We start from the raw sequence: 23011 nt of genomic DNA on the forward strand, positions 1-23011 counted from the left end.
ATTCTGAATCGAAATTTCGTCATGAGACAGGACAACACAGGATGGTTTTCAATGTTAAAAAATGTACGGTCCTCGCACGACAGTTGAATTTTAAATTATTTATCATTGTATTATTGTATGTTTAAAATAATAATATATTTGGCAGTATTTCACTACAAGTCATAACGACATTCTAAACGTAATAATTTTGACTCACATCCTTAATTTTTCTCTATTCTCTGGCTGTTTTCCTCGGGATTGGAAAAAAGCGAATGTCATTCCTCTACCAAAAGTTCCCAATCCCAATTCACTATCTTCCTTTCGTCCCATTTCTATACTACCGTTCCTATCTAAAGTTTTGGAGAACATCGCTCACCAGCAGCTCACTACTTTCCTGTTAGAAAACAACCAACTTAGCTCGATGCAGTCGGGGTTTCGTTCTGGACACAGCACCGTTTCCGCCCTCTTAAATATCACTGATGACATTCGGTGGGCCATGGAAAATAAATCCCTTACCGCCCTTGTACTTCTCGATTTTAGTAGTGCCTTTAATTCTATCGATTTTGATATTCTTCTCGGTATGTTACGGTCTCTAAATTTGTCCCCTTCCGTCCTGTCCTGGTTTAACTCCTATCTTAGGGGTCGGTCGCAGAGAGTTACGATCAACAATAATTACTCTGATTGGTCAGATCTCGATGCGGGTGTCCCTCAAGGCGGAGTACTTTCCCCGCTTCTTTTTTCCATCTTCATAAACTTTATTGTAAAAATACTAGTGTGTAAATTCCATCTTTATGCAGATGATTTGCAAATATACCAGCATTTCACCATACCCAATGCAGCTTCCGCCATTGCTCTCATTAATGATAACCTTAGACGTATATGTGAATGGGCGCAGTCTTTTGGTCTACTCATAAATCCCACTAAAACTAAGGCACTGTTAATGGGCAGTAGGCGGATGCTAGCTCTGCTTGATAAAGCTACTCTTCCTCCAATTATATTGAACGGCACCACGATACCTTTCTCCGACACTGCTAAAAACCTAGGAGTTATTTTTGATGAACATCTGTTATGGAATTCCAATGTGAGCAACGTTAGTCGTAAAGTTTATCACACCTTGCATTCACTCAAATTGCTGCAAAAGTTTCTACCAACTCCTACTAAGATCTTATTAGCGCAGACCCTTATCCAACCCATTATCGATTATGCAGATGTTTGTTATTTAGACGCGAATGAAGATATTTTAAACAAGTTGGAGCGACTGCAAAATCTTTCGATACGTTTCATTTTTGGCCTTAAGAAGTATGAATACGTGTCCGAATTTAGAAAGCAATTGCAGTGGCTCCCTATTCGCTTGCGTAGAAATTATCGTATACTGTGTTTCCTATTTAATATTTTATTTAGTCCTACATCCCCTTCCTATCTGAAAGAGCGCTTCTCCTTTCCTAACTTACAAAATCCGTCCTGTCGATCCTTTAGACGCACCCTTTTAGATATCCCTCCTCATCGTACTGACTTCTTTGCATACTCCTTCACTATTTATGCTGCTAAACTTTGGAATTCCTTGCCAAGTCAAATACGTGAAAGTAAAACTCTTGCACTTTTTAAGAGAAGACTGCATGAGCACTATTTAAGCTTCACCTAACAATGTCACCTCAATCAAACCCCTAAAATTTTATATAAGTAATATATATAATAATATATATTATATATTATATGTATATGTATATTTACATATTTGTGTATTTGTAAATTTTAAAATATTTGTTTCTATAATATTTTATTTATATATAAGTACTTAATATGTAAGTAGGTACGTAATTATAATTATAGATTAGTATTACATTTATATATTTATATTTTATTTTTATTTAATTTGTTATATGATAACAAATTATATAGTTTTCTGTTATTTTGCGTAGGTATTTATAATAATTATTATTTTTATGTAGACTCAATTGTTGTGTGCACTGATTTTTGTTACCTGTTTTCTAAATTTCCTGTAACAGGTCTACTGGAAGAGATTCCAATCGGAATAAGTAGTACCTTTGTACTGAAATGTATTTCTAGTTTTAAGACTTTCACTGTAAACATTTTTTGTGTACATAAATTATTAAATAAAAAATAAATAAGCTTACAAAATATCAATTACCTATTGCAAAATGTCCCTTGAGACTGTACGTGCGTTTTTCTCGTAGTCGCGCGTTTTTCCTCGGCGCATGGTCATTGTCCGCCGACGACAGATTCGTCGCGCTGACGACATCACGGTCACGGTTGATGCGTCGAGGCCACGACAAATGCGACGAGCGGTGTAAGGTGTTTCAGGGTCAATTCTGACCGCGACGCTACCGCAGATGCATTTCTAAAGTATGGAATTGACCCTAATAAGAAGATTGTTGCTTTTATAATCTGCAGGGTACTTAACACTGGAATGAAAAAAATGTGGTAGCTAGAGTCTGGTTCTGATCCCGATCATCCCGATATCGAATATTCATAAGTTATCATAATTCATATCCAGTAGATAAATAAAATTATTTTACGGTAGGAAAATTATTAAAGAGGTTAGGACTTAGGTGCATTGTCATTATGGATGAAAACGAGAACTCTACATTTCCTCCTTATATTGAGATGTGAGTTGTGACACATTAACTATATTGTAACAATTTTTTTTTTTTTATGAAAGAAGTGGGCAAACGAGCAAACGGGTCACCTGATGGAAAGCAACTTCCGTCGCCCATGGACACTCGCAGCATCAGAAGAGCTGCAGGTGCGTTGCCGGCCTTTTAAGAGGGAATAGGTTAATAGGGGAGGGCAGGGATGGGAAGGGAAGGGAATAGGGGAGGATAGGGAAGGGAACTGGACCTCCGGTAAACTCACTCACTCAGCGAAACACAGCGCAAGCGCTGTTTCACGCCTGTTTTCTGTGAGAACGTGGTATTTCTCCGGTCGAGCCGGCCCGCCCGGCCGGCCCATTCGTGCCGAAGCATCGCTCTCCCATGTATAAAATACACTTAATACACTTGTTATTGTTACTTCATAATAAAATATTTAGAATTTAATCATGTATTTATTACTTTAGAGTTTATATCCTCTAACCAAAGGAGAGAAGGATTTAGGTGCAAAACACTTCTTTCACTTTTAAGTCTCAAGTCTCTTCGTGTGTCAATAAGTCGTGTCGTCTCACGTTTTGTCTCCAGTTTCGTGGCCCCACCTCGCTGGTCGTTCAATGACAGTTGTCGTTGCGTAACTGCCGGCACGAGCGCTTTTTGCTCCACTTTGCTCGTTGCTTATTGCCTCGCCAGCAACCGGCTACCGGCGAGGTAGAAAGTGGATAATGCCATGATAATGCTATTCGGTATACCTGTCTCGTGTGTATGATCGATAGAATAGCAATGCTTGTTGTGTGTTAGGTAATTTCGTGACGTTGACATTGTAAGTGTGGATTAAAGATTTTCTTTGCTATACTTGTAAGAGATCTCTAGTATTTAACTTTAGAAAACTTATGAGTTATGAGTTATGACACATTTTAGGTCGCTATTATTGTTACCTACGCTACGCTATTATTATTGTACCTTTCCATATTTAAATCGCACCATCATAATATATTATTACTAGCGACCCGCCCCGGCGTCGCACGGGTATAAATTATATAGCCACTGAAAAAATGATTAAAATCGATAGCCTATGATCCTTCACGTGGTCTACTTCTTATCTGTGCCAAATAACATAAAAATTGCTCCAGTAGTTCGCGAGATAAGCCCTTTCAAATAATTTCCCCCGTTTTTTCCACATTCTTCTATTAGTCTTAGCATGATAAAATATAGCCTTATAGCCTTCCTCAATAAATGGGCTATCTAACACTGAAAGAATTTTTCAAATCGGACCAGTAGTTCCTGAGATTAGCGCGTTCAAGTTAGCTCTTTCAAATAATTTTCCCCGTTTTTTCCACCTTTTCCTCTATTTATTCGCTCCTATTAGTCTTAGCGTGATAAAATATATTTTATCACGCTAAGACTATAGGCTGTAGCCTATACTATAGCCTTCCTCGATAAATGGGCTATCTAACACTGAAAGAATCATCAAAATCCGTTGCGTAGTTTTAAAGATTAAAGGGAACAAAGGGACAGGAGGGAAAAAAGCGACTTTGTTTTATAATATTATGTATAGATATAGATATATGTTTGATATGATTATTTATTTGTGATCCGTGAAAGGGCAGAACAACAAAGGACAAAAATATAAAGACAATCGATTTCCTCTTATCGAACTAGAATAAGATCTATTATAAGAAACGGTAAGGAAAAGTATCGTATACAGTTTACTTAATTTAAAATAATAAATTATAGGAGTTAAATTCAGGCTACCTATTTCGGTAAAACGATATCGCTACTAAAGTGACATGGATACAGCATACTTTACGATGGAACCTCATATTCCCGAGTTATTTAGTATCCATAAAGTATTGGCCCATGGGAAATTCTGTGATGGCGGTACGCGGGTCTCGATGTCTTTTTCATGTCTTTTAAGAAAAAGGACGCGATATTTTTATTTAAATTACGTTTTTTTTTCTGATCCCTGGGACACGCGAGATGGAAATTTGTTTTGATTAGCTCGTTTTTTATTCGATGTGTCTGAATAAGAAATGTCGGGAAGATCTCTCGGGATGTGTGTAAAACTCCATCATATTTTTGAATACTCCAGGTTGAGGGCTCAGGCTAATACATCTTGCTGTAGGTACATGTGCAATATTATGTTGGAAATATTCCAGCTTTTCCAACAGAAAAGCTACTTGATGGATAACTTGGAGACAAGAACACGGATTAGCGTTAATCTGGAGAACCTAACATAATTAACATATTTTGAATTAATAAAGTCATTAAAATTCAGATATAGCTACTAATTTTGAAAATATCAGAAGTCATCTTATAACCGGCCATATACTAATATACAGGGTGTAACAAAAATGAGTGATAATACTTTAGGGTGTGTACGTGTTCCTTGTAGAGAGTTCACTTTGAAAGTAGCAGCGCTGAAAGACCTACATTTTTTTCACTTTTGTATGGGAAAACTAGTGAGTCGTGAGCGTGACGCTCGGGCCCTTGCCCATACAAAAGTGAAAAAAAAACGTCTTTCAGCGCTGCTACTTTCACAGTGAACTCTCTTCAAGGAACATGTACACACCCTAAAGTATTATCAGTTATTTTTGTTACACACTGTATAATATTCTGTGGCCATAGTTTGATTCGTTAACTATGAGAAATCACTCAAGAACTAATTAAATAATCTAATACTTTTTCAATACCTGTTTACCATTTTTTTCTCTCTTTCCAGATTCCTTCGTGAACAGTCAAGAATGGACGGCGTCGAGAGGCGTAACAGAGCTCAGGGTGGGAGTTCTGGGCTCCCCCGACAGCGGCAAGTCAGCCCTCGTCCACAGATACCTCACAGGAGCATACATGCAGGAGGAGAGTCCAGAAGGTAAGTGAACTTTTGCTGTTTGAGTATCTTTTCTGATAAAGTGTGTGAAAGTCGCAGCAGAAGTTGGTAGGTAGTGGTATGTGGTATTTATTTCTATCATAATATTTGATTATTCAAGTTATGTCACACCGGCCATCGTCAAAGAAAATATTAGCTGCAAATATTTTAACCTGAGCGCCATCTACTAGCGGATAGATAAACTATGCGTGGCGCACCATCTAGTTTTACAACGTTAAACTAACTCTGTACAAGTCTGTCTGTGAATGAAAAAAGTACCGCTAGCCACCAACAGATGGCGCTTATATGCCGCCTGTTTAATTGAAACTTAAAATCAAAGATGGCGTTGTGTGTGTATTAATTAATTATAATTTATATGATATTAACATAATAATATTTGGAGTGGCAATAATTTATTAATTTTTGAAAAAAAATACATGGAGTGCCCCGGTCCACAGGGCTCAGGTTTGAAATGACTCAAACGATTTTTTCTATGTCTGTTCACACGCATGGTTTAAAGGGGGCTATGGTAAGTGAATTTTAAACGTTTCACCTACTGTGATTGTAGCACCTTCAAAGTACCTACCTAATAATTATAGTGCAAACCTTTAATACAGCTTTTAGATTACAATCCAAATCTTACTCCCCGAACCATGCATGCTAGGGCGTTCTTCCGAGCTTACTCCTTATTTCACTCCACCAAACTATGAAAATAAGGTGCACTAAAATCATATCTTCAATATTTCAGGAGGACGATTCAAGAAGGAGGTGATAATAGACGGGCACAGCTACCTGCTCCTCATCAGGGACGAAGGTGGACCTCCAGAGATGCAGGTTAGTGTTTCTAGTTGATACGAAAATGAAATCTGATTTTTCTTTCAAATGAATTTTCAAGCTTTTTGGGAAAATCGACAATAAGCTTTCGCCAGCTTTACCCAAAACATCGAGAAGAAGGGTTCTTGTTTATTTTAATTTTAGCAAAAGCATGGCAATTTGGGTTTCAAAAAAGTGAAAACCAAAAACTGTATTTTTTGCGTAGAACCACAGAATACATATTAGTAACAGTAGAGCTAGAAACTTGTATGATGAAATAACTTGTGAAAACAGCCTGTGTTTGTAAATTTTACCATTCGTATGCCAACTGATGATTTAGTAATATTGATTGGTCATTAACCATGATTAGGCATTTGTTAGATAATAACTTGATAAGATCTGGGTGATGTAAGATGAAAGTGCCTCGGCAAACCTCTCACTTGGAGTAGGAAAACATGAAACTAGCTAGATATAAACTAAATATGAGAATAAGTTGTATAGAAATACATAATACTATTATTGAATCATCAATGGTACAAAATGCCTAGATGCATTCCTTGACTCTTGAGTTGCAATCACGTTGCAACTTACTATGGTACAACGCTTATAATATGTCTTAAAAGCCAGCATGGCCAAGGTAGAGAAGGTTTCTTTATATTGAAGAATTTACAAAAAAAAATATTTAAAAAAAAAAACAAAATCTGATAGATTTTACTTTTAAATTCAGTATTTCTATTTTTCACATTTCTGCATTGAAGACTGATTATAATTCTGCAATCCTCATCTACTAGTATCATGTATATTGTATACTGTACTCGGCGAAGCATGGCGGTAGCGGTCATTGACTCCCTATCAAAAACATGTCATTTTGTTTATAAACCGCGATTGACAATGAAGTGTCAGATGTTGTCAATCGCGGCTTTGTATAGAAAATTACAAGTTTTTGACAGGGGGTCAATGACCTCTACCGCCATGTTTCGCCGAGTACAGTATAGTAAGCGTAATAGTCGCTAAAAGCTCACATCGTTTAATGACGAAACTAGGCTATTATGAACAGTAGCGGAACGGGAAGGATAATATTAGTGCAGCGCATGTCATGAGCATGTGTGCTGATTTACTTTGATACAGCAGCTTGCGCCAGTACTGTATAAAAATATCATACAGTAAAGTAACAAACTTGTCCTTCTTTTTTTATGAAAGAAGGGGGCAAACGAGCAAACGGGTCACCTGATGGAAAGCAACTTCCGTCGCCCATGGACACTCGCAGCATCAGAAGAGCTGCAGGTGCGTTGCCGGCCTTTTAAGAGGACATAGGGTAATAGGGGAGGGTAAGGATGGGAAGGGAAGGGAATAGGGGAGGAGAGGGAAGGGAATTGGGCCTCCGGTAAACTCACTCACTCGGCGAAACACAGCGCAAGCGCTGTTTCACGCCGGTTTTCTGTGAGAACGTGGTATTTCTCCGGTCGAGCCGGCCCATTCGTGCCGAAGCATGGCTCTCCCACGTATAATCAAACATGCTCATCATCTGAGACAAGTTTTTTGCCTAAAGGGGCGCCAAAATCCTTTTTTTGCACACATGCGCCAGTAGCCCTTACGGGGGCCCCGTGCGACATTGTACTCCATTGTAGGCTATTGGCTTCTTACAAGTGTTCTCTAATCGTATAAATTATTTGACGATATTGCATTCGGGAATTAAATTCAACATTTTGGCATAACTGTTGGATGTTAAACACGCTTGTCACACGACGTGCTGTTTTCTAATCCAGTGCCTACTGGCACTGGAATCTGGATTGTGGTGCTGGCGCTAGCAGCTGTATCAATGTAAAACAACATTTTATGGTGATGCTGCAACGGACGGCGGCGGACGCATTATTTTGGACAATTGGACCCGCCCACACAGATGTTTGGCGGTTCCTTGTAAATTGTAATCCTAGTTGAGTAATACTGTAATCGGAAGATGTTCAAACAATGCCGCAATACAGTACCTACGGAAAGAGCAGAATATTCTAGTATTAAGTATAATATTATTGTTTTAGTATATAAGGTGTTGCCCGCAACTTGTCCTTCCCCAGGATTCTAAAATTTCCCTATAATTATTGTTGTACTGTAGGCTATAATTTATTATACAACTAAAAGTTTTAGTTGAAGAATCCAGAAATTGACAGAGTAGCGGCGACCGCCCAGAGCCCCGGATAAAAGGGGGCGATGAAGGCAAACAAAAGGGCGCCAAATTTTTTCACCACTATACACCCTGGGCGTTGGGCGCTGGTAGTGTTAAAACCGGTCCTGCGTCGTATCCTTATACTCAGTCAGTATTTCTTTTCTTTCGCATTTCTACTGTGGTCATGCTAAACGATGAATCATGATATTAGTGATTTCAAAGCTAAGGGAAGTACTATTTTCAAGTATCTATGTGTACACTGTTGCTCATAAGTGTATGCTACCGTTCTGAAATTCCAGCAAAGCTCTTTGAACGAGCTATTTCTGAGCTATGTTTGATTATGCAGTGAGATTAGTTCATTTTAATTAAACTTTGGGAATTGGAAATTGAATTTCCATCGAGATTAGTTCATATTAGTTGGCAACTGCCGGAGGTGTGTTATTGGGGATTTATATTTTATGTATCCCACGAACACCGTACATTGTTTTGAAGGCAAATTGAAGAATTTTTTAGTCCAATCTTTCTCTCTTACCATATTTTTACCACAATCATGGGGTTTTAATGCGTTTTCTTAGGGTAAAGCCAAACGAGCGACTCACAACTGCTGCTGCTGCATTCAGTTTGATACAAAAGTCCTGTTTGATTCACACGAGCCGCGAGCGTAATTTTGTGAGTCATGATTTGTATGAAAAATTATTTGCGCGGCAGAAATTCTGCGACTCACGAGTCACGACTCCCGACTCCCAAAATTACGCTCGTTTGGTTTCACCCAATGAGCAGGGAGGAAGGTTTATACCTATAATATAATTTTAGAGGTTCTGTCAATGTTCACGCGTTCGAATCCGGGGGAATCTGGAATTTTCCGTGGATGCGATAGAAAGATGATGATGACTTTTCATTATCTACTGCGACAGTAAGTCTAGCGGGTAATAATTACAATCTCTTAGCAAATAAAATATTAAAAGAGATTTCTTTGCGATCTCTCTCTTTAATATTTAAAACAAAATGCTAAAGAGAGAAAATAAGAGGCGTTGCTTTCGTGTCAATAGTTCAAGGTTTTATAGAGACGTAGAGGACGTTCTAATATTGTATCAGATTTATTCAATAAAAAACGTAGCCTTGACTTTTGCGTTTATAGAAAAAAGTAACTCGGAATTACGTTGCGAATAGCGACAAAGGAAAAAAGTTACCTAACATTTAAATATCTTGCCGTTTTATAACATTTATCTTTGAAATTGCAATATATCATGGACCATGTTATGGAAGATCATCCTTTAAACGAGCAATTCTTGTACACACACATATAGTATAACAAAAATGAGTGATATTATATATATATATACCTAGCCCCCCTTAATTTTATTTATTTTTTTATTTTATTATATTATAATATTATTATTAATTATTAAAGTACACATATAATTAAGACCTTTGTGAAAATTTCAAGTGCCTATCTGTTGCCGTTTCTAAAATAAAATATATTAAAAAATTATAAAATAAAATCACGTTTATTGTATGCGGCGGAATTGTGCTATGACGTCACAAGCGGTCGCGGGACTGTTAGCGGGACTCGATTTTTTCGAAACTTTGAATGCCTATAAAATCAAAACTACAAGGTATTTTTGACTGCAACAAAAACTAGTGTACTTTTATACATACAGGCTTTACTGTGACAAAAATTCAAGCAATTTGGCATACCTAGTAACATTCTCCATTAAAACTAGCTATTTGACCGAGCTTTGCTCCGTATTCGATAAAACACGAATAAAATGACATTTTCTAAAAATGGTTCCTAGATCGATTCATCGCCCATGAAACCCCCTATATACTGAATTTCATGAAAATCGTTGGAGCCGATTCCGAGATTCCAATTATATATACAAGAATTGCTCGTTCAAAGTTATAAGATTAAATTAATAAAATATTTACCCCGTCTTTGTAGAGCGTTGATTTTTGTAGCTTTGTAATTTGTGTATGAATTATTAAGGCTAACGTGGACGGTGGAGCTATATTTAGTAGAGGCTCACGGCATTTTGTGACGTCACATTTACCGGGAGTATGCATAATGCACGGGACCTTCGGTGCCAAGTTATTTCTGACGTGACGTCACAGCAAAGGTTCGATGCAGATGAAAATAGCTTGAGAGTTGAGACTTGAGATTAATGATAGGTAAACTTCTTTTTGACTTGACTGTTAAGTGGGCTGTGGCTGCTTCTTCTTTAGAGGGGAAACCTTAGAGTCTACAATCTAAAATCTAGAATAATATGTAGAGATTTCGATTCCGATCTTGTACTGCTTCGCCACACCTGTATAGTAGGTATTCACAAAATACACAGTAATTTATTACAAAACAAAAATTATAATATTACTATAGTGGTCCGCCGCGGCTCCGCCCGTGGTACATAGCCTATAGCACTCAGGGACATCAAAGTCCAGTAATTTCTGAGATTATCGCGTTCAAACAAAGTAACAAACTCTTCTTTATAATATGAGTATAGATTATGTTTTATATTTGACTTTAATTGCGTTTTTTGTCTCGCCTGATCTATTTCAATTTAAAACCACCATTATGATACAATGACGTCAATTTTAATGGGTCACAGTTTTCACGAATTCCGTACACTTATCATACCTCTTTAATCTATTTTTAATTTGAAGTAGGACGTCGAGCCCGGCGGCCGTAGTCCTCGCGTCCTGCCCATTATGGTGTTGCCAGCACTCCGGTAATTGCGACCCACTTTTCACGCAAAACGTACAGGAAAATGGGTTTAAAGTGTAAATTGTAGGTTCAGTCTGGCAGCACTGGCGTCTGGAATAAGGATAGGAATAACGCTTGATAACAATAAATTGATTCGTGGTCTAAAGAAGACGTATTTTTGTTATCTTTTGAAAGATTTTTTAAAGGCAGAGAGACTAGTACCCCTTAAGAGACTTGTTGACTTGAGCTAGATATTGTTGTCATGATTAATAAATATCTAGATTCTAGGCATTACAATAAACCTGAGGCCTTATCCTTAGGTACTTATATTATTCATAAATCACAAAGTTTGTTCTTGACTTTGAGTTCTCCAAAATTTTACAGACGCTTCTAAAATGAATTGAAAATGGCGGATTGTAGAGAAAGAGTTTTATGTAGAGAAATTATTCAAATGCCTTATAATTTATTTACGTTATTGACATTTTGATTGGTGCCATCAAGGGTTCATCAATATTAAAATAAACCTGTATCTACTCTGATCGATCAATATACATATAGAGTGATTTACGTAAGTTATACGATAATGATCCTTAGATCGTCGTTATAAGGTGTAAAATTCGAAACAGGTAGTAACTAGTACCCCGATTCTACTATTTTAATGCAACATTAATGCAGCAGCGTTCCTCGTTCGATCCAGTTCGTTTTCTATCGAACTATGAAATAGTATTGTCATGAAAATATGTCAGACACGTTTAATTGGTTAAAATTTAAAAAAGTCAGTTGTTTAACTTTAGTTTAAACTCTAAAGATTAATAAATAAGCATACATCTATTTTGCTGTTTGACAGGAAATTATTTTTTTTTAAAACTAATATGGATCGAAGGAGGAACAAAGCAGATTACTAATTGAAATTGCATTCGATTGTCGATAAGCACTCTCAGGGGCGGATCTACTTAAAGGTTTTTTGGGCTGCAACCCAGGGCCCCGCGAATACAGAGGGCCCCCAACCGAACCCTCAATGGAAACGAATAGACGATATTGTCAATAATAAAAATTATCTAGAATTAAAAAAATCCGACCATAAGGTTGGCAACATAGGGTTGCGATCAATCAACCCGTGTGCGCATCTATCAAACGGAACGGGGAATGAGGCATTTTCTTATTTTTTTAATTTGATTATCAAAATGGCAATTAGTTGAGTAATTAGGTAGGGCCCTTAAAAAGTATTAGCCCAGGGCCCCACAAATTCAAGATCCGCCCCTGAGCACTCTGCTCTAATATTAAGTAGAATCGGGGTCCTATACTATGTCGGCACTAAAAGCCTCCCCTTCTAATGATAGATATGCATCGTACTGAATGATTACGTACTGTTATTTTGTGTTTAGCTGCAACATACTGTGTGGTATCTAGACTGTGGCGTCACGTGATTCGCCAGATCGATATCCATACTAATAATTAGTAATTACTAATATTATAAATGCGAAAGTGTGTTTGTCTATCTTTTACCTCTTCACGCCCAAACCGCTGAACCGATTTTGCTAGGTATGGACCAGCTATGGGGATACTTTCGATGCCAGGAAAGAACGTATTATGATACTTTTTATCCCGGAAAAATGTACGGTTCCCGCGCAATGGAGTTGCGGGTGTCATGTAGTCTTTAATAATTCATACAGGTTTTATTATAAAGGTACCTAAATCAATGCTTAACCGACAAAGAGGGGTAGAATTAAATTAAAATTAAGTACAGTTTGAATTTCACGCTACCAATACCTAATTGTATTTTCTTAAATCAACTAGTTTCACTTTGGCCACTGGCTGTGGCCAACGTTAGTTTAAATGACTTTAATGCTAAGTACTGACATACGGTTTTGCTCGATAGTTTTACTCCAAATCGAGCAATAACCACCGTGTGGACCGCAAAACTGACAGCTCGAAGGCTCGCTTCGAGCCAGCTCGATGGAATTAAATATGTCAAATATGTCATTTCCTTCGATTCGGAGTAAAACTATCGAGCAAAACCGTATGTGAGTACTTAGCATAAGATAGGTCTCTACTTATCTTAAATAGAGGGGAGAGAGATAGATATATTAGATAGATTTTAGAAGCCTGTAAGGCTTATTTGTCTTGTGTTTATAATGGCTAAAAACTACACAGTAATGCTTACGCCTATACTAATTGGAATTTAAAAATAAAAGCATACTTAAAAATTCTAATTATCCTAGTAAAAGCCATTTGAATAAATTAACCTTGGCCGAATTTGTATTAAATTTGGTGGAGCAACGGGCCTACTTACGACGTAATGTCTCTAATGGATACAAATTATCTGGAGTTACCATCGAGGCGTTTCAATTGTCACCTCCGCTTTATTAATTTAGTATTCTTTGTCAGCTCCATCTTGCCAAAATATTTTCAACCCTATTTCATGTAAAATAGGGTCTATTCTGCAATATCAAAGGGCTAACCCTTCAAAGGTTACGCTATCGTCTAAACGGCGCCAAACGTAATGTCGCGTTTTTGTTTTTTTTTTACATTTTGTTTGGAATTGATCGACGATGGGGAAATACACGATGCCAGAGATAAGTGGCCCATTTCATTGCCTTTACAATGTAAATAGGGCCATTAAAAAGTCATTAATTTGAAAGGAAGTAAATAATTAAAAAAACAAATATTTGAGTTTCAGTACTTTTTCGTGATAAGGAATTATTGTTTTAGGTTTACATTTCAACTTTAAATTGAAAGTTGATCGGGAAATGAATCGCGGCGTTCTCCAGTTTGCAACAAAGTTTTCGAAATGATTTCATACAGTTTAAATAGCTTTGAAAACAACTTGATTTTATATGATGCAGCATTTGTAAATTAAACTGAAAATGTATTCAATTATGTAAACACTATGGTACCTTATAGATTTTGAAACAGTAGAGAGTAGAAAAGTATAGACTAGAGAGGGTGATTCTTCTACAAAGCCCAAGCCTGTGTTATATGTACTAAAAAAACAGAATAGAAAATATAATTGAATTTTTAGTCTATATTAGCGGCGTGGGGTATTCAAGATTCCTATCAGCTTCTCCTATCTCTATTTGGTCATACATACTTACTTCGAGAAATCGGTACATACATCAATTTGGTAGCCAATCAATCCTGTCTAAAAAGATGTTGTATCTCAAGAAGTCTTCAAACACAGTTTATCTCAAAGTGAAGCAAAAGAAACTCTCTTCTGGTTAGTAAACACTATACACTAAATCCCGCTTCTCTCAAGTTTTAAACCTCACAATTGTACAATCATCTACACTACTATTATAAAGAGGAAAGATTTGATTGTTTGTTTGTCTTGAATAGGTTCCGAAACTACTGGACCGATTTGAAAGATTCTTATACCATTGGAATCCTACATTAATTCTGCTGAACATAGGCTAAATTTTATTTTGGAAAAAATAGGGTTCCGTAAGATATTTGGGATTTTCGGACGCAAAGTGTAAAAAATCAACCAGAAATGTTACTTTTTTCGCGTACGCTGCCTAAACTATAAAAGATAGGACCATAAAATGTTCTAAGTAATTGTAGATCTTTTAAATATCTACAAAAAAGTCCGCGACACACTTTACCTATCTATGTTGAGTGAGGCACAATAACCATTTTTTTATTAAAAAATCTTGATATGTTTTTGGACTACATTTAAATGCCTTTATTTTACTCATGGCATTAATTATTATCAAAATAAATTATTTCATTACTAAGTACAGTTAATGTAGATAATATTTGGTTTTGAATGATTAAAATTGGACGTTTGGTTTTAATGTTATGGCGAAATTAAAATATTACGATTTCTGCTGCACGTTGCGAATTGGGCGTCGTCATGGCGCGCCGAGCGGGTGTGCTCGCCCGGAGACTCCACGTAAATATTAATTATTATTCCCTCGATCATGGGAATCGCAGACACAATAGATTTATAATATAATAGTTTAAATGCGACAGCCGGGTGCCACTTCATTGATGGGATAATATTATAGTGCTTCATTAATTCATTACGTTTTGAATGACTATCACTTATATTTTTTGAATTAATAATCAAGCATAACACATAAAATATAAAAAAAATACAATAAAAATGTGTATAATAATTATAATATAGTAGTTACAGGCTAAATAGTGTAAACCATTTTTATGTTCTGCTTAACATAAAGATTGACTAAGAAATAAAGATTGAAAAAAATTTATTTAAAAATCAATGTCCACCCGTGCGAAGACGGGGCGGGCCGCTAGTACTTAGTTTATAATTGAGTTAGGTGGGCGAGTTGAGTTGTAAGCAGTTGGGAATTGTTGAGTTGTTGGGTTGAGAGGAAACGACCTCGTTGCCCGCTTCCTAAATTTCTTCCCGCCGCCGACGTGTTAAGAAAACTTAGATCCTTGGAATTATTCGTTGGCACTTTTGTATAGCAGTTTTTATTATTGTCGTTTAAATCTAGGACTTGCAAGCCATTACGCAAGTGTTTATACGTAGTATAAAAGAATAACATCAAAATACTTTAAAAATCTAAGCAGTTAAGCAGTGGCGGGGCTAGACCTAAATTTTATGTGGGCCAGATAAATTTTGCGAGCAGCGAGGTCCCCTGATGGATGACGCAAGGAGAGTGGGGCCGGGTTTTGAGGTAAAGAAATTTATATAGGTAAGTACTCAAACTTTTTTTGTTTATAAATATTTTTTTCTATAAATTGAGTAATTAAAACTAGTAAATCCTTAAAAAAATGGTCCATACTCCAAAGGGTGCTGGCCTCTCGGACCGCGGTCGCCCACGTCTCCTACACCTTACGCCGCCTCTGCAATTAAGCATACACACTACACAGTGACCATAGATAATACAATATTAAATATATAATAAAGGGACAGACGCTAAAAATATCGATCTCTAATACTTTATAACCATTGGACAGTTTCCGATTTTCCACAGTGGAAATTCCACTTTGTCGATTTGAGAATTTGAAAGGCGAATGCCCAAAAGTGGTACCAATTTGTCTCATGCTTCAATATGAAAATATAATAGTAATTCTTTTTCGAATTTTTCAACGTAATTCCACGCCAGGAATCCAGTTTTTGAACTGTGAATATAAATTATAAAATAAAAACATACTAACTAATAAGTATGATTAGTTCTATGTTACAATAAAGTAAAAAATAAAACGCCATCTGTTGAATCGTATTAGAACTAAAATGTTAATTGCATCGATATATTTCTGGATTTTTTTATAATATTATACATAAAATATATTTAAGATTTTTGAAATTTTATTTTAATACACATCCAAGACCCAGGAACATTGAAAACTTTTTGTTCCGCCTGCGGGACTCGAACCCAGGACCCCCGGGATGAGCGCTGGCCACGCGCAATGCGAATTCATTTTCATCGATATTTTCATGGAAATAAGATATTTTCCCACATCAAAATGTAGCCTATGTCCTTTCTCAGACTCTAGAATAACTGTGTACAAAATTTAATTGCAATCGGCTCATAGTTTTGGCGTGAAAGCGAGACAGACAGACAGACATACAGAGATACTTTCGCATTTATAATATTAGTATGGATTATATCTTATTAATGATATTTTTAATCTCCAATATTTGATACTGCTGGTAGTTTTTATTATTGTGTCCTAATAAAAATGGTTTCACAAATAATTTCATAAAATATTTTTATTTGTTGTCACTATTACGGACTGTTAGTATGGATCGCTCCACTTAGACCGATCTGTATGAAGCTATGTGGAGGGTTTTAGAGTAATGCGGACGAATCCGTACGGACCTGTCCGCAAGCTTCATACAGATCGGCCTATAATATCTATCCGGAGCGATCCGTACCAACGGTCCGGGTTAATTCTATGATTTTTTGCAGGAGTATGATGAATGATTTAAATAGGTATTTTTCTTTTATGTTGATAAAAATTAATCTTATTTAAATGTTTGTGTGATCAATGATCATGTTCACATAATATTATGTTCCATAATATGTACTGCTAAATGTGAATTACTTACTGAATGTGTATTAATTCATACACTATATTAGGCTTAATTTACATGTAATATTATGTTATTGATTAATTATTATTGTTCTTAAATAATTAAGCCCTTTGTGTTTGCCCTTTTTTCCTTTTGTTTATAAATTATAATACAACTCTGTTTTTGTTAATGTTATAATAAAGCCGCTGGACATTTGATGCATATAACATATTACGAGTATGTATGTATTTGTTATTGTTATGACAATGTTTGGATAAAATAAAAATACATTGTTTGTTTTATTTTTGACTCCAGTCAACAGCATGCTCCTTGTGAGTATAGTATTCCTTGGCAGCATGAGCATAAGCCCAATAGCGCACACGGCCAGGTCGTGCAGCCATCGAGAATCGAGATAGATACCTTAGTATGAAACCGCCATTGACCATGCGCGCACTTGGCCACCAAGCGGCCACACCATACTTTCGATGGCCGCTAGTGCGCTATTGCTTATTGGGCTATGTGTCCATTGTGAAAAGTATTGCGACTAAAATGTTACTTACATATTATAATAATAATAAATACCCCTAGATATTAACGCCTTACTCTGTTTTTAGAGCAATAACGTTCGCTCGTGTATGACCTGTCAATAAAATAGATTCTTTGAAGATTTTGAGGTCATTTTAGATTTTATCAAATTACTCTGAAACCACAGTTTTGTTTACAAAGATATTTTTATAGGAGCTAATATGATAATTATAGACTGTAAAAAACCAAGTTTGGTCGTGAAGCAAAATGGTACAGGGTTCCATATATAATCATATATTTTTGGGCATTCTCCTTTGTCGGGTAGTTGTGAATGTCGGGTCGATGCGAAGTGGACGAGCCTCGTCGTGGAAATTATTCATAAATTCCTAAACAAAAGCCGGTTCCGAGGAGCGAGGACGGAAAATTGTCTTGTTTATTCAATTATTCGTATTATATTATATACTAGCTCTATTCACTTAGACCTTTTGTAGTGGAAGGAGAAGGTGAAATAATTAATCTTGTTTTCAGAATCGGGTAATTTTTAACTCTTGCCAGTAAAGTTTGTCCACAAATGTGTTTTTTTGAACGCCTCTACTTCTCGTTATTTTCATAATAAGGCTTTCATAATAAGGATTTTAAAATTCAGGATATTATGGCATGACATTTTTATTTTCTTTAAGTATACATATTGTATACTCAAAAAAATGTCAAAATGGTCCCAAAAACAAACACGCTGAATAGGGTATTTCACCCATAAAGTTAATATACCTAGCGGAATAGAGAAACAAAGGCCTGAGCAAGAGAGATGTCATTATCAGTAACACTGCGTGGTAAAAAGAGACGTGTGATACATGACAGCAGCACTCTTTTTTTGACGTTCAGTCGGCACGTGCCGCACGTTGACAATTTAATCTCATAGAATTCATGTTCAATCATGCTTGTGTAAGTGTATACGTACACATATTTTTCACACAGATGAAAACCAATTTCGGTTTCGTTTGACAGCTCGAGATTGTTCCTCTATTCCGCTAGGTATATTAACTTTATAATTTCACCACGCTTTTGGCCTCGACGTGCCATGTCTATTATAATAATATGTACAATATTATAATAGTATGCTTATAATATGTACAATATTATAATAGTATGCTTATGTATATTATATTATAAAACAAAGTCGCTTTTTTCCCTCATGTCCCTTTGTTCCCTTTAATCTTTAAAACTACGCAACGAATTTTGATGATTCTTTCAGTTTTAGATAGCCCATTTATCGAGGAGGAATATAGCCTATAGGCTATATTTTATCACGCTAAGACTAATAGAAGAATGTGGAAAAAATTGGGAAATTATTTGAAAGGGCTTATCTTGCTGGAGCAATTTTTATGTTATTTGGCACCGATAAGAAGTAGACCACGTGAAGGATCATGGGCTATCGATTTTAATCATTTTTCAGGGGCTAAATATTCTATACCCGTGCGATGCCGGGGCGGGTCGCTAGTGCCTAGTATACAGTAAAGTGCTAGAACACAGTAGCTAATAGATCATCAGAAGCTTTTCAACTTGGTTATAGAATTATAGGACAGACAAGTTTCTAATGCACGGACTATGTATGGGCGTAATTACTTTGAAAGCTTTGGAGCATTAGACTGAAAGTCGTGAGGGTCGAGTCTAGTAATTTATACACGTGAAGAATGGACCTCTACGTCTGTTTCACACGTGTGCGAATGGAGAAAAGAAATAGATGTACTGATTGTGTTAAAGTTCTTAACATTTTCTATAGTCTTAAGATTTATGAGATCAAAAGTGAATTTTCCCAAACACAGCACAGCGAGTAATATAAAATACTTTGTATAGTAGAGACTAGAGCTACGAACATACGCCTATGTTCTGAATATTCAGAGCCTGCTAGTGTGTACCTATTTTATGTCCAGATTCCGCCATTTTTTTGTCGGGAACAAGCAGAGCCAATCAACAACGTTGTTGAATAGTTAACTTCTGTTAAAAACCTCAAAAGTCGGGAAACTGGAATTTGTGGCATAATATACGTGCCTCTATTCGTTAAGTCTCTAGTGTATTACGACTTTAAATTAACATCCGATTGATAAGCATAATCGATTTGCAACTAGGCCAATGTAAGACGTTAAAAAGTTAGCGATTCAACAAGCAGCTCCGGCCAAGTATACGCTTATTGAATGCTTGTGATACAGTTCCTTCATAGGTATCTTACCTTTGATAGCACCTTTATTTGAAGGGTGTAAGTACTATTTTATAGGAACTCAGAGATAAAACAAATGCATGTACTTTATGCGTCTTAAAATTCAGATCACGAATGGCGCGCTAGAGATATACCTACTCGCGTTCCATTTTCGAATATTTGACCTTTTCCGCGGCCCGTTCGAAACTCAAACTTGGATATTATTGGTCTGCGCTTTTTTATTGTTAAGTGATGCAAGGCAAATAACAATGGATCATTCCTGCTGTATGCCCATACTTTGTTCCTCACAACGGCACAGAATTGAAAGAGATATATCTTTTTAATGTTAATGAATATTTTATTCGTTGAATTTGTGAAAATATTGTGCTCTTTTTGAAACTTTTTCCACAGTACTGATTGCAGATAATACTAGTGCATGCCGTGTCGTAGGAAGGTTTCTTGGTAGTGCGTGTCATCAAAACCGCATTATTGTGTACTTAGTCCGATCTTATTTTACTTCACAGCCTCTACGATGATGACCATTATATCGCACGCTGAGAACGAAAGTGACTCAACTCGAAATTGGCAATTTTTGGGAAAAGACGAAAATGTGTCTGTGGGACTAAGCATTTTCTGTTCATTTTACGATTACACTAAAACATGATTACGAAAGTTATAAATTTCTTTTGCATTATATTGTTTGACTTAATAGCTTTAGATATACAAAATATTTTTTTGCCAAATAATATTATTTTCCTATATAAAATAGCGCTTGAAAAAAACTCGGAAAAATAGGTCACTTTAGTATTAGAAGTTTCTTTATGTCTACTGACCTTTTTAGGTAAAGGTCTGTTCATTTATAATATTGCTTAAGAAAAAAGGTTATTTCTAAAAATCAGTCAGTTTCCCTCTTATGATTTTGTATATTTTCTCAAAAGAGCCGAATAAGACAGTGAAGTAGAGTTAAATGGCATTTATTAAATCACTTCTTACACAAAATAGGAACCTGTAATCATCACACTAAACAAAATAATATCAAAATCGTATCAAAAATTGGTAGGAAACAAGGCTAAACAAATGATAACATTAACCAAACCATGCTTTCACTGGTTTCGATAGTAATTCCTAAATATAACATAGGTAACATCTATCACGATAATATTTCTGTAACAACAATAAAGTATTTATCGAATTCAACAATATGCCGTTATTAGCACTAACTTATCAGTCTAACATAGTACTTAGTACAGTTTTGTAATTACAATTCGGTTGTATTACCAAATCAAATAATTTTAATTAAACTCTGCTTAATACACTAACTCAGATAAACAAAACAATGAGTACCTACCTACTGTTTTCACTGGTTTAGATAAGTAATTCTTAAATTAATTGTATTATTAGCACTAACTTATCAGTTTAAACAGTCTTGTAGTCATAGTCATCAAATCATTTTAATTAAACTCTGCTTAATACACTAATTCAGACTTTGCTTTTTGAGTATGACATAGTAATACCACTTTAAATTTTATATTTTAATATTACTCCTAATAATAAGCACTTAATACTCGTATGTATCCATGTTATTTACTATTATTTTTAAGTTTAGTTACTCACAAAGTATTATAAAAACTGGCGTAAATAGTAGGTATTAAATTTTTTCTGACTAAATCTTTGAGATCTTTTCTTTTCTTTCAACTCAAGTGCATGCTCATAGAGCTGTTCAAGTACAATTTCTTTGAAACCCATCATTTTTTTACGTTTATTCCTCATGTCAATTTGAGAAAAAATCTCATCGGAGTATGATGTTTTGTAATAAAAGTGAAACATCTCCGCCTTATCAAATTTAAGTACTTTAAGATCATTTCACAAAACTGTTTCTTTATGGAGGTTTTCCTTAAAGTTGTATCCCCACTGCTCCTGAAGTAGTTTGAGATTTAAGAAGAATTCATAATTAACTTCTTTGACTATGAAAGGTTGTCCAGACTTCCGAGCGCTTTTGATCAAGGTAGCAAATTGAACTGGTATGTATATAGGGCCTGCTTTTTCGTTCTTCTTGATTTCTTTTTCAATCAAACTATGCACATTATCTGCTTCATTTTGGGTGTGCCCTTTTATTAGATCCTTATGGGTTATACTTTCGATGTTACCAAAATGAGCGACAGCGTATGAATATAAACTAGCTATAACTTTATTTTTGTTCTGGCCAGTGCAGTTGTCAGAATAAAAAGTTACATGTAACTTTTTATCTGCGTTTTTTGCGCTAAGAGTTCGTAAGTAATCAAAAATACATGAGCCTATTTCATTGGCTCCCCTTTGTCCCTGGGTCTCGTCCCAAAAATAACAGTAAACGTCTCCGTAAGACTTTTTATCCTCTTCCCCATTTTTTAATTCTGTTATTGTGAAATCAAGACAGTTTATTTTTGAAGAATAGTAAAAATAACTTGGACTGGGACATAACATGACGGACTGTAAATCATAAATTGCGCAAATGTGGGTCTCGTCAATGTTTCGTCGGTCTGTCCGTTTTTCTTGGCGACAAAGCTCTTTTTCTTGGAGGTGTTTATCATAGTTCGGCTTGAGCAGTGTTTTGTTACTTTCGGGAGCAAGTTCGTACGCAACACACGTTTCACACCTGTCTTTTTTCGGCTGAAAAAAACTTATATTGAAGTCTTTGTTAAAAGTGTTCAAGTATAACCAATAGTCGCACTGTGGCAGACTTTTTTCTTTTTGATCATTGTTAAAATCAGTCCAGAGGTCCCTTATAGTTTTGCTGTCAGATATGTACTCCCTACTTGAAGTAGCTCTTAAATAGTGAGATTCTACCCTCGGTATGGACTCTATGTGTTTCCTGATGCTTTGGAGCAATTCAGGGTCTACCCTCTTTTTGTTGTCATGCTTTCCTCTACCCTCAGGCTCTACGATACCATGGCTATTGGTTTTACTCTTAACGGTTCTCAACTTTCTGTCCGTTATGTCCAAAGTGTTTATGAAAAACAATTTGCAAACACGGATCTTTTTGCCATTTACTGTAAAATAAAAGGCGTTGTTTGGAAGGCTTTTTTTGATTTGGACAAAGGGGTTTTGAGCATTTGAATACGTGTACCTAGGTTGCACTTCTATCATGCAAGATCTAATAAAAGCACGCTGTATTTCCAAATTTGACAATCCCCAATAGGCTTT

The 23011-nt window shown here is 36.0% G+C and overlaps 1 protein-coding gene across 2 annotated transcripts in view; it reads left to right on the forward strand.

The window, feature by feature from the left end:
• LOC121726977 (centaurin-gamma-1A) overlaps positions 1–23011 on the forward strand; it is a 240349-nt gene that overhangs the window by 186108 nt on the left and 31230 nt on the right. For both annotated transcript variants that reach the window (XM_042114641.1, XM_042114642.1), the window contains exons 2-3: positions 5308–5454; positions 6200–6285. In XM_042114641.1, coding sequence (XP_041970575.1) covers positions 5308–5454; positions 6200–6285 — 233 coding nt within the window. The remainder of the gene's footprint in view (positions 1–5307; positions 5455–6199; positions 6286–23011) is intronic.

This window comes from Aricia agestis, chromosome 5 (genome assembly GCF_905147365.1).
Source record: "Aricia agestis chromosome 5, ilAriAges1.1, whole genome shotgun sequence".
Lineage (NCBI taxonomy): Eukaryota > Metazoa > Arthropoda > Insecta > Lepidoptera > Lycaenidae > Aricia > Aricia agestis.